Genomic DNA, 13,609 nt, shown 5'->3' with positions numbered 1-13,609 from the left:
CAATTCGCCCAACAATCAAGATATGGATAACCTACATAATTTTTTGCTTCGAATTTGAAATTCCTTCAAGTGTATAGAGCATTTTAAAACTTTCAGTTTTCAATTTAGCTTTTTTATGTATAGTTCTTTATTAATATGATTTTAGTTCGAGTTTGATTTAGGTTTGAGTCTCGGCAACGATGCTGAACATCCTGTGATTCTGGGCAAATCACTTAATCTCCCCGTGCCTGACAAAAAACATGAATGTGTCCTCATGTAACGCAACTGGTGCTATGTAAAGCGCTCTGATACCCGATACCTTTCGGTCAAGTTTGCGCTATATAAAACTCTGTAAAACAAAAAAAAAAAGCTTAAGAATAATGGAACAGAGCAACTCGTTACAGTTTAAAACAATCCTAGAAGGTAGTACGTGCAAATGTTGAATCATGTTCCCATTTTGGTCATAAACAATGTTGAGCCCATGTTATATTGCAGTTTTAATCTAAACCCATATTACTTTTTTACACCATCCCACATTTCCTTGTTTTAGTATGCTTCTTTCCAACCAGGAGGCTGTTCTGCTCCACACTGACCGCTCTGGTGTCTGTCATGCCATTTGAAATAAATGCATCTGGTAGCACAGTCCACTTGATCCCCCTCTCCCACCCCCCCCCAGTAAAATATCTGATATCAATGTGGTCTTCCACATTATTCACGAAGTTCTAAGCTCTCATCTCACTTTCATTTTCTATTTTGCAGGCACATTCAGGACCCAGCAAGTCAACGGTTAACTTGGAACAAGCCTCCTAAGAGTGTTCTGGTCATCAAGAAGATCAGGGATGCAACCCTCTTGCAGCCCTTCAAGGAACTCTGCATATTTCTTACTGAGGTACACGAAAAGCATTGCTTTCAATTTGCACCATGTGTTTAAAATCCAAGCCCTGAGCTCCCCATGCTAAGAATTGATATTGATAGTTAATGTCAGTTTACATAACTATTGTTTGTGCCCTGATTCCTGATCATGCATGTAATACAGAGGGCTGGGACGTTTGCAATAACTTTTATTGTTGTAAGATAAGGGAATTATTGTCCATGATCACCTAGTCAGACACGTGGACTGGTCTGCTTTACAAATATAATGCCCCGATTTAGAGTTTTGTAGACTGGACACTCCATCACCAATGTGACAGAGTACCCTGCTCGCCAAATCCTTGTTCCTTCAGCCTCATTTAGAGACAGGCAAAGTTAAGTATTCGATCAGTGGAGCCCTCTTTGGTCCCTTCGAAAGGGACATTACACTGGTATTTAAGGTGAATGCCTGTTTTTTGCCTGCCTGTCAATGCAGGAAAGACCTAGTTGTGAAGGACATGAACAAACTAATAGTAACTACTACATTCTAGGCGAAAGCTCCATGAAAGTGGAGGTCATTAGTTGTTTTAATATTCCCCCAAAATATTGCTGTGAGATTTTGTTTTACAAAAGCAATAAAATGATAATCTCTTGGTGGATGGCTTTCAAATCAGACGGTGGCCATACACCCAACTTTTAGTACATTGAAATGAACCGCAGTAACTGTGGTTTCTTTCAGTGTACCGAGATGACAAACAGCAGGCGGTAATTTCTAAATTTGGTAGAGGTAGTACCCTCGGGTTGACAGAGATAATGTACTCCTCCATCTTGACATACACTAATACCGCTGAAAAACTCTGGATGAAGCTTGAACGAGATATAACCAGTAGAACGCACACCCCCTTAAGTATGGACTAAATCCTCTCTTAGGGTAGTTTGTAAAACATTACATTTATAAGTACAATGCATATCTTACACCCTAAAGTGTAAACCCCAGTTCAGTGGGCCATTGTATGACTTTGTCCTAATGCAGCATATTTTACAAGCAGGGCTTAAAGAATAAGAAAAGTATGGTTTCAAGGAGATCTATCGTATATCCCTAAACGTTGTTGAGTGTTTGTACACCACATTTTCTCAATCTTCTTTGTCACATTGTAGCTTGCATGGGCTGTATTGTAACACTGCAAAGAAAATATACTAGTGGTGATCTTCCTTGTATAACACATTGGTCTCCTCTTTCTACCTCTGTTTGGTTTGTAGATTTACAATTACGGTACAAAACTCAAATCTGCGAGGATATCCTAAAGGGAACTCTAAGCAAAAAAGTTTTACTAAAAACTAAAATCATTTTGTTTTAGTAAATGTGCATGGGCGGTTGAGGTCTCAAGATGTGCACATGTTATCCTAACGATACCCACCTCTTTGCTGCAATCAACCATGATGTAACACAAAGTTTCTTGTTTGCAGTGTGCAGGACATCTGTTGTGAAATAGACCAATACAGATGTGCAGAAAAATATTATCACTCCCTCGCAGGTGTGATATAACACAGTCTGATTGACAAAAACCTATTTATAGGAAGGCACACATTGTCTAAGCTGGAAGTGGTACCTTCTAACATGACTGCACCCAGCAATGGTCTGAACATGTATTTAGGTATGTTTTATAGTCTGGAAAATGTTCATTTGTATGGATTTGGTAATTCTAAAGTTACATTGGTGATATACCTCACATTGAAATCATTAAAGGCCTCCAGAGACATGGTGTTCGTTTCATTAGCTTTTTACAAGTACTAATCGTTGTTAGATGTTAATCACACATTTGAATATTTAAGACATGTCACATTATTTATGTCAGAATCAACTTAAATTGACTCATTGAACATTGTTGACATTTTAGTTGTTTGTTTATACCATTAGACTGTATTATTCAGTTAGCGCAAGGCCTCAAAACGTGGGTGGTTATGTATCCAGAGAAAAAGAGACTGGGTATTCTATTTCTAAGTCTTTCTTCCTGCCACTGCGCCTCATCGATTGGTTGCCTCCTTGTAATGTAATGTAATGTAATGTATGTGTTCTTGTAAAGCGCACTGCTGCCCTGAGGCGTCGTGGCGCTGTAGACCGCTGGGGAACCCGTCCTGGCTATCCCTGTGAGATGGTCCCTACTGGGTATCTCCAAGGTGAAACCAGGCATCCCCGGCAAATGTGGGGGGCCGTTGTAGAGATGAGGCAAGCTAATGCCCAGAGTTGCCGAGTGTGATCCCTGTTTAGAGTAGGCACCGAGGCGAGAATTATCGAGTCCACTGACCCTGGTCCACGACCCTGCTGCGTCGGGAATTGAACCCTGGTCCTGGGCTGTTCTCTGCTTCCGGGTCTGCCGCCTCTAACCAGTGAGCCACACCACTCCTTGCACGCCTATTTCTGGGTAGCAAGCACTTAGCCACAGAGGCCCTCTATGGGAGGTGGTGGTGGTGGTTCTTCCTGGAGACTGATTGGTCCATTTTGTTCACTATTAAGTTCTGAATACCAATTCTGGTTTGGCAGGAGGTGGGAATTATTGGGGGTAAGTGTCAGCAAAAGTTGTTTTCCTTTTTGCAGAGGAGGCTCTTAAGCAAGGTAGAAAAAAAAAGTGCGCATCTGACATTTCCATTCAAATTATTGCTTTTGTGTTTTGTTTTTAGACAAAAGGAATGGTTGTCTATGTAGAGAAGAAAGTTTTGGAAGACCCAGCGATAATCAACGATGAGTGTTTTTCACCAGTAAAGAAGAAATTTTGCACTTTCCGGGAAGGTTAGAATTTATTCCATATTTTCCAGTGTTTGAAACTCGATTAACATTTTCTGTTACGTCATGAAATAGGTTGTAATTCCAGGGGGTGGGGGGAGGCCTTACCTCCGACACTGGAAGAATGGAGGCGTGACCTTGACTGGTGCCAGCGGACGGAAGGAACCGTGTACAAAAGTAGGGGGTGTGTTAAGAAGTGGAAGAAAATATGGACGCCCTGGCAAAGTACAGGGGAACGTGCATGGGACATAACATACACCAGCCGTAAGAGGGTGGAGGGGCACTGTGTTGTGTGACCTGGGTAGTGCTACTAGCTTTACGCATTTGTTATGGGGTGCTGGTTTACCGGGAGAAACGCTCCCTAGGCTCTCATTGTCTTATGTTCCCTCGGTTCGATTCCTAGCATTGATGTAGTGTATTCACCTTACTGTACGTCACTGCAAGCCATTTATGTGGTGTATGGTCTATTGAGTAATGTTAAAAAAAGAGTTAAAAAAAAAATTAAAGATAGGTCGTAATTTATTCAAACTACATAAGAAATGTACTGTAACTCAGCTCTACACCTTCTGTGTGGTGTATCACCTTGTCAATGACAATTCCTTACTTATTTTCGTTATTTTCTAGTTAGATGCACTGGTTTATATCCGTGATAGGACACATAAATGAACTATTGCTTAGGTTTGAAAACCCCAAATTGCCTACTGGGTAGCGATAGCTAACACATTTAATTTTTCAAATTGTGATATACAGATTACGACGATATTTCGGAACAAATTGACTTTATCATCTGCCTCGGAGGAGATGGGACCTTACTCTATGCATCTTCCCTTTTCCAAGTGAGTGCCCTGAAGTTTTAAAAATAGAAAAATTCGAATCCATTATGATGTTTTCAGTTTGTTTTTGCCTGAGAAATTAATATGAAGTTTGGGACGAAGATTTTTTTATCGTAATTGTGAAACAATGGACACTAGAATTTAAGGGGAGCAGGAGTAGTATTTGGATACGAAAAAGGAGGTGTAATTCACAGGAAGGGTTGTTGTTCAAAATCTGTACTTGTAATTTTAAAGGCATTTTGTAGAGTGTTGCACGCAGTTGTGGATATCACATTCCGATTCTTCAACACGGCCTCCGAGAACTGGTGAAGACAAAATAGTATGGGGCATATTTATCATTGTTGTTGCATCACCCTTGCGCCACACGAGGGGGGCACAAGGGACACACAACAACAAAGTCAGATTTATCAAGCCATGCAGGGCCAACTTGCGTCACCCTGAGTGGCTTGATAAATCTAGAGACACGCAACAAAACGCAAATCGCTGCCTTGCTCTACTCTGCCCCAGGCGCGGTAATACATTTACCATTGATGGTAGACCTGCGAATGCATCAAAATGCTACGCCTCCCCAGGTGACGCATAACAAGGTTAAATATCTTTATTTCTCCTTGTTATTTCCTCTTTCTATGTGTGGTGCATTTTGCAGCACACATAGAAAGAGGAAAATGCATCAGAGGATAGTTTTTGTGCAGGAAGTTGTCCCTTACTGCACAAAAACAATCCTTTTTTACAACGCAGGCACACTTCCATCATATTGCAATGGTGCCCGCGTAGGCGCTAGGCTGCTTGAAGTGCGTCAGTGCAATGAAAGGATAGGAATGTGCCAAATGATGTTAAATATGGCTCATTCCGCCCTTTTCCTTTCACGCAGCGCAGCTAGGTGGTTTGCTGTGTTGTGTTGCGCTACATGAAAGTATGTTAAACATGCCCCAATATGAATTCCTAACGGACTGTAGATGAGTCGTAATGCAGAAGCCATGCCTTACGTAAGTCTTGTGCATTAATAATTTTCAGTGAAATTGCCTAAAAGGATAACGTGGTGCACTGTAGCTGATATCAAATTCTGCCTGTTTCCTTAGAGGCAGAGGTGGTGCTGGTTGAATGCCTGCACTAACCGCATTTTTAAGGGGCAGTCAGATTTACAGCAGCTCTTTAACAACAGCCTGACAGTTGTAAGGGGCTTTGCAGATCACAACCCTTGAAATGGACTGCGTTGGAGTCCCCAAAATAGTAGGAGCAAGTGACTTGGGTGAAAGCGTTGGCTGCAAGCCTACTTTGTGCCTCGAGGAGTCAACATCCAGGCACAAAACTTTTCAGCATTTCATAATTTTGTTTTAAGCCTTTACAGTGATGTGTGTTTGCTAAGGACAGCTGGTACGAATGAGAGCTCACCCCTGGATCCTGTGGTATTATGGGTCTCGTTCTGGAAGGTTACTGGCCAAACCTACTGCGCCTTACGGGAACATCTCTTTGTCACACAACCATGGCGGTTTGAAATTCGAATTCTAGTGTCTGTGCACCTCACCAGAGTTTTCTACTCTGTCAACATAGTACATCGTCGGCAGCACTGAAAATAGTAGACTTTGTGGTGCCGCAGTTGATATCATCAGCAGCATTGAAGATAGTCTACTTTGTGGTGCTGCAGATGATAGCAGCAATGCATCTTCTCTGTGGTGCTGCAGATGATAGCAGCAGCATTGATTATAGTCCACATTGCGTTGCCGCAGATGATATCATCGGCAGCATTGAAAATAGTCTACTTTGCGGTGCCGCAGATAATATCATCGGCAGCATTTAAAATAGTCTTCTTTGCGGTGCCGCAGATGATATCATCAGAAGCATTAAAAATTGTCTACTTTGCGGTGCCGCAGATACCATCAGCAGCACTGAAAATAGTCTACTTTACGGTGCCAGAGATGATGATATCAGCCACCATTGAATGTAGTCTACTTTGCAGGGCTGCAGACCATATCATCAGCAGCCATTGAAAGTAGTCTCCTTTGTAGTGACGCAGATCATATCATCAGCAGCCATTGAAAGTAGTGTTCGAGGCATGTGGGCTGCTAAATTCATATCTGTGCATAGATCGCCGCCTAGTGTTGGGTCCGGATGATTGCACATTGTTGTCCTGGAAGAGTCTTCGAAGTATCACGAGATAGGTGGCTCCTCCCCTGGACTACAGTTCGCATGGGCATCGACTCCATCCCCAGATTGTTTTTTTCCGCCATTGGGTTCGGATGTGATTTCGACATCTCCTGTTCGGAATCGATAAAACCACTTCTTAAAGGCCAAAAGGCTTTTCTTGCTTCGTCGGTATTGTTCGCGTTCGGTCTCGTGTATACTCCGGCTCGTCGAGTCGGATATCGGAGGAGTCGGGTGACTCTTCGGTCATCGAGGCCCTGTCGACGCAGCAAGACCCTGACGATTCTACAATGGAACGGAGTCCGTGCAAGTTCTGCCCCGTGTGTGGTTCTAAGTACCCACACATCGACGTGCACCCTGTGTGCAACAAGTGCTTATCGCCGGACCACGACGAGGCCAGCTGTATGGCCTGTTCCAGGTTTCGATCGAAGAAGACGATCAAGCTTCGGCGCGTGGCGCGCCTCCAGGCCCAGCGATCGGCACCGGCACCGGTGGACATCTTCGACAGCCCCGGCGCAGGCGAACAAGAACTTCACCTGCAGATTTCACCTCCATCGGCGGAGGTCGAGGCCGACTACGAAGAAGACCAAGACCTCGAGGAAGACGTCGAGGAGGTAGGGGACGACGAAGAACCTTTTGGGGCCGTGGAAGATAGCTCGGAGGATGAGCTATGCCCCGAACATACAAAGGCTCAGGTCACGGGATCGCCACAAGGCCTTACCCACGACCCTACACCTCGCTCCTCGGCCCCGCCTCCTGGCCCGGCTACGGACACCTCTACGGAGCCGCCATTGCCTAAATCGAAACCGAAAGTGAAACCTTCGGGATCGACCAAATCTAAAATGGCCGACGCAGCGCCGAAACCGAAGACGCCATTGACGGCGTCGTCGTCGGAGCCCTCGAAGCCGAAGAAGGCTGTCGAACAGGCTAAAGCGCCTAAGGTGGTCAAAGAGCCAAGCTCAAAAGCAGTCGCCCAGCACTCCACTAAGGTGGTGGAGTCGAAGTCGGCCGTCGAGCCGTCAGCGGTCAAGCCTACCGCATCTACAGGCAAACCAGCCGTCGAGGCCAAATCGGCAAAGGGCACCGAGCCAAAGTCTGGAGCCACAACGCCGAAGGGAAAGTCCGCCGATCCGAAGCCATCGACGTCGACGCATGGGGCCGTGGTTGGTGGCGGACGCGCAGTTGTCGAGACTACGTCTGCGCCTCCAGCAAAGAACATGGATTCATCGACGCTCCAGTCTTCCCCTGGGGGTGGATCGAGGTCCTCAGTCGGGTCGACGAGACCGTCCGCTTCTTTTACAAAGCAAGTGGCTGACTCCCTCAAACGGATTCGAGAGAAAGAGCTGACGTCGGTGCCGAAGACGCCCTCGGTACCTACTCCGGTAGCGGAACCGAAGAAGACCTCCAAGCCGCTCCTCTTTACTCTACCACCCAAAGTGGTGCCAAAGGCCTTTACACCACGGTCGCTGCCTAAGGACTCAGAAGGGGTAGGGCATACTCAGCTGAGTGGCAGTTTGAGTCGACAACCCTTATTAGAAGAGCAGTCGGAACAGTATATCGACGCCGACACCGGAAAATTGACGCTCTATAAGAGGAAGATTACTTCACAGCCTTTGGAGTCGTTTGTGATCCCTCTGAAAAAGAAAAGGCCAGCGCCAGAAACGCCGGAACTTGTTGAGCGCATTCCTCTGTATCCTGCAAGGAGCCCATCGCCTTCACCCACTTGCTCAGATGGAGATCTAGGTGATCAGGACGAGGAGTATACTTTTCCTGAAAACACAGACCCTGATGAGCAACAGGACTCGTGGTTAGCCTCAGGTGATCAAGGGGACCAACAAGCTGTCCATGACCCACAAGCTTTTGGCGCAAAGCCTTCTCCTACAGAAGATTCTGCGGCGTTCAATGCCTTAATTGAGAGGGCAGCTGCAAACCATAAGGTGGAAATGCATGCTGACCCTGTGGACGTTGACTTTCTATTTGACACTTTCTCTGCTGCTGAGAAAACCGTAAAAACACTTCCAATGCTTAAGGGTGTTCTTAAGCATGCCACAGACATTTTCAAGGAAACAACAAGAGCTCGGGTTGTAAACCCTAGAATAGAAAAGAAATACAGGCCAGCACCTGGGGACCCAACTTACATACGGGGCCAGTTGCCTCTGCACTCTTTGGTGGTCTCTAATGCTCGCAAAAGGGCGAACTCACAAACAACAGGTGAAGCTCCTCCCCGGACAAAGAGTCTAAAGTGCTGGAGGCATCGGGGAAAAGGGTGGCAGCGCAGGCAGCAAACATCTGGCGCATATCCAACACACAAGCTCTGCTGGCCAGATACGACAGGGCACACTATGACACCTTAGAGCAGCTTTTACAACACCTTCCAGACGAGTTTAAAGAAGGAGCTGAGATGCTTATCCAAGAAGGCAAGCTCATCTCCAACGCTGCAATTAGATGTGCGCTCGACGTTGCGGATACGGCAGCAAGAGCGATAAATACTAGTGTGATGTTACGGCGTCAAGCATGTCTCCGCATCTCAGGGTTCAAGCCAGAGATACAGACTACTATCCTCAACCAGCCCGTTAATCCAGACAGACTGTTTGGCCCTGAGGTGGACTCCACCCTCGAGAAAATTAAAAAAGATACTGAGACGGCTAAATCCATGGGTGCACTTCAGTCTCAGCAATACAAAGGGAACACTTTTTTGTCGCTCAGGCACTCGGGGTGTTACCAGAGGACACTTGGCACAACAGGCGCAATTCAGTAAAAGTGGGGCACAGTCCTCATACACCAAACAGGGTAGAGGAGGTTACAGAGGAAACCAAGCCAAGGGCAGGGGCAGAGGCAACAACAGTTCCCGTTCCTCTGCCGCCAACAAACAGTGACTTCCTGTCACTGCCCCTGACCATCCAACACCTGTCGGGGGGAGACTCCAGAAGTTCCTGCCAGTCTGGAAGTCCATCACCACAGACAGGTGGGTAAGGAAACTTATCCAGTTCGGCTATTGTTTGGAGTTAACGTCCACTCCACCCAACATACCCCCAAGACAACGTCCTATGTCGGCAGAGCACTTGCACTTATTGCAGCAAGAGGTTCTTGTGATGCTGCAAAAAGGCGCAATAGAGCTCGTGCCACTGGAGGAACAAGGCACAGGGGTTTACTCCCTGTACTTCTTAATCCCAAAGAAGGACGGCTCACTCAGACCCATTCTGGACCTACGCCCCCTCAACATGTATATTCTTTCAGAGCACTTCCACATGTTAACTCTGCAGCAAGCTCTTCCACTATTAAACCAGGGAGACTTTCTCGCAACCTTGGACCTCAAGGATGCTTATTTTCACGTACCACTCCATCCATCCCACAAAAAATACCTCCGGTTCACCATTCTAAACAAGCATTACCAGTTCAGGGTCCTACCCTCCGGTGTGACCACTGCTCCCAGAGTGTTCACAAAGTGTCTGGCAACGGTGGCGGCGCACCTCAGGAGACAGAACATACATGTCTACCCTTACCTAGACGACTGGCTCGTTCAAGCCAAGTCGGCACAGCAGTGCGCCGCAGACATGTCCCGCACTATTCACCTTCTTCACAGTCTGGGGTTTTCGCTCAACTATCCAAAGTCGCACCTTCAGCCAGCCCATGTGCGGCAGTATTTGGTCGCAACTATAAATACTCTGGCTGCTACAGCTCAGCCGAACACAGCGAGGATCAACAACATCCAGTCGCTGATACGGAGGTTCAGACCGTCTCTCCTTTGCAGTGCCGCAGATCATATCATCAGCAGCCATTGAAAGTAGTCTACTTTGCAGTGCCACAGATCATATCATCAGCAGCCATTGAAAGTAGTCTACTCTGCAGTGCCGCAGATCATATCATCAGCAGCCATTGAAAGTAGTCTCCTTTGCAGTCCCGCAGACCATATCATCAGCAGCCATGGAAAGTAGTCTACTTTGCAGTGCCGCAGACCCTATCATCATCAGCAGCCATTGAAAGTAGTCTACTTTGCAGTGCCACAGATCATATCATCAGCAGCCATTGAAAGTAGTCTACTCTGCAGTGCCGCAGATCATATCATCAGCAGCCATTGAAAGTAGTCTACTCTGCAGTGCCGCAGATCATATCATCAGCAGCCATTGAAAGTAGTCTCCTATGTAGTGCAGCAGATCATATCATCAGCAGCCATTGAAAGTAGTCTCCTTTGCAGTGCCCCAGATCATATCACCAGCAGCCATTGAAAGTGGTCTCCTATGCAGTGCCGCAGATCATATCCTCAGCAGCCATTGAAAGTAGTCTACTTTGCAGTGCCACAGATCATATCATCAGCAGCCATTGAAAGTAGTCTCCTTTGCAGTGCCGCAGACCATATCATCAGCAGCCATTGAAAGTAGTCTACTTTGCAGTGCCGCAGATCATATCATCAGCAGCCATTGAAAGTAGTCTCCTTTGCAGTCCCGCAGACCATATCATCAGCAGCCATGGAAAGTAGTCTACTTTGCAGTGCCGCAGACCCTATCATCATCAGCAGCCATTGAAAGTAGTCTACTTTGCAGTGCCACAGATCATATCATCAGCAGCCATTGAAAGTAGTCTACTCTGCAGTGCCGCAGATCATATCATCAGCAGCCATTGAAAGTAGTCTCCTTTGCAGTGCCGCAGACCATATCATCAGCAGCCATTGAAAGTAGTCTCCTTTGCAGTGCCGCAGATCATATCATCAGCAGCCATTGAAAGTAGTCTCCTTTGCAGTGCTGCAGATCATATCATCAGCAGCCATTGAAAGTAGTCTCCTTTGCAGTGCCACAGATCATATCATCAGCAGCCATTGAAAGTAGTCTACTTTGCAGTGCCGCAGATCATATCATCAGCAGCCATTGAAAGTAGTCTCCTTTGCAGTGCCGCAGACAATATATCATCAGCAGCCATTGAAAGTAGTCTCCTTTGCAGTGCCGCAGATCATATCATCAGCAGCCATTGAAAGTAATCTACTTTGCAGTGCTGCAGATCATATCATCAGCAGCCATTGAAAGTAGTCTACTATGCAGTGCCGCAGATCATATCATCAGCAGCCATTGAAAGTAGTCTACTCTGCAGTGCCGCAGATCATATCATCAGCAGCCATTGAAAGTAGTCTACTCTGCAGTGCCGCAGATCATATCATCAGCAGCCATTGAAAGTAATCTACTTTGCAGTGCTGCAGATCATATCATCAGCAGCCATTGAAAGTAGTCTCCTTTGCAGTGCCCCAGATCATATCACCAGCAGCCATTGAAAGTAGTCTCCTATGCAGTGCCGCAGATCATATCCTCAGCAGCCATTGAAAGTAGTCTACTTTGCAGTGCCACAGATCATATCATCAGCAGCCATTGAAAGTAGTCTCCTTTGCAGTGCCGCAGACCATATCATCAGCAGCCATTGAAAGTAGTCTACTTTGCAGTGCCGCAGATCATATCATCAGCAGCCATTGAAAGTAGTCTCCTTTGCAGTCCCGCAGACCATATCATCAGCAGCCATGGAAAGTAGTCTACTTTGCAGTGCCGCAGACCCTATCATCATCAGCAGCCATTGAAAGTAGTCTACTTTGCAGTGCCACAGATCATATCATCAGCAGCCATTGAAAGTAGTCTACTCTGCAGTGCCGCAGATCATATCATCAGCAGCCATTGAAAGTAGTCTCCTTTGCAGTGCCGCAGACCATATCATCAGCAGCCATTGAAAGTAGTCTCCTTTGCAGTGCCGCAGATCATATCATCAGCAGCCATTGAAAGTAGTCTCCTTTGCAGTGCCGCAGACCATATCATCAGCAGCCATTGAAAGTAGTCTCCTTTGCAGTGCCGCAGATCATATCATCAGCAGCCATTGAAAGTAGTCTCCTTTGCAGTGCTGCAGATCATATCATCAGCAGCCATTGAAAGTAGTCTCCTTTGCAGTGCCACAGATCATATCATCAGCAGCCATTGAAAGTAGTCTACTTTGCAGTGCCGCAGATCATATCATCAGCAGCCATTGAAAGTAGTCTCCTTTGCAGTGCCGCAGACAATATATCATCAGCAGCCATTGAAAGTAGTCTCCTTTGCAGTGCCGCAGATCATATCATCAGCAGCCATTGAAAGTAATCTACTTTGCAGTGCTGCAGATCATATCATCAGCAGCCATTGAAAGTAGTCTCCTTTGCAGTGCCGCAGACCATATCATCAGCAGCCATTGAAAGTAGTCTACTTTGCAGTGCCACAGATCATATCATCAGCAGCCATTGAAAGTAGTCTCCTTTGCAGTGCCGCAGACCCTATCATCAGCAGCCATTGAAAGTCGTCTCCTTTGCAGTGCCGCAGATCATATCATCAGCAGCCATTGAAAGTAGTCTCCTTTGCAGTGCCACAGATCATATCATCAGCAGCCATTGAAAGTAGTCTACTTTGCATGTGCCGCAGACCCTATCATCAGCAGCCATTGAAAGTCGTCTCCTTTGCAGTGCCGCAGACCATATCATCAGCAGCCATTGAAAGTAGTCTCCTATGCAGTGCAGCAGATCATATCATCAGCAGCCATTGAAGGTAGTCTACTTTGCAGTGCCGCAGACCCTATCATCAGCAGCCATTGAAAGTAGTCTACTTTGCAGTGCTGCAGATCATATCATCAGCAGCCATTGAAAGTAGTCTCCTATGCAGTGCAGCAGATCATATCATCAGCAGCCATTGAAAGTAGTCTCCTTTGCAGTGCCCCAGATCATATCACCAGCAGCCATTAAAAGTAGTCTCCTATGCAGTGCCGCAGATCATATCATCAGCAGCCATTGAAAGTAGTCTACTTTGCAGTGCCACAGATCATATCATCAGCAGCCATTGAAAGTAGTCTCCTTTGCAGTGCCCCAGATCATATCACCAGCAGCCATTAAAAGTAGTCTCCTTTGCAGTGCCGCAGACCATATCATCAGCAGCCATTGAAAGTAGTCTACTTTGCAGTGCCACAGATCATATCATCAGCAGCCATTGAACGTAGTCTCCTTTGCAGTGCCGCAGACCATATCATCAGCTGC

The 13,609-nt window shown here is 46.3% G+C and overlaps 1 protein-coding gene across 3 annotated transcripts in view; it reads left to right on the top strand.

Annotated features, from left to right (window-relative positions):
* The window catches only part of NADK (NAD kinase), a 408,294-nt gene that overhangs the window by 348,655 nt on the left and 46,030 nt on the right, over positions 1-13,609 (top strand). For all 3 annotated transcript variants that reach the window (XM_086921524.1, XM_086921526.1, XM_086921525.1), the window contains 3 exons: positions 739-868; positions 3,508-3,616; positions 4,361-4,446. In XM_086921524.1, the coding sequence (XP_086777650.1) occupies positions 739-868; positions 3,508-3,616; positions 4,361-4,446 (325 nt within the window). The remainder of the gene's footprint in view (positions 1-738; positions 869-3,507; positions 3,617-4,360; positions 4,447-13,609) is intronic.

The sequence above is a fragment of the Lissotriton vulgaris genome, chromosome 5 (genome assembly GCF_964263255.1).
Source record: "Lissotriton vulgaris chromosome 5, aLisVul1.2, whole genome shotgun sequence".
NCBI classification, from domain to species: Eukaryota; Metazoa; Chordata; class Amphibia; order Caudata; family Salamandridae; genus Lissotriton; species Lissotriton vulgaris.
This window is presented reverse-complemented; position numbering and strand designations above follow the sequence as displayed.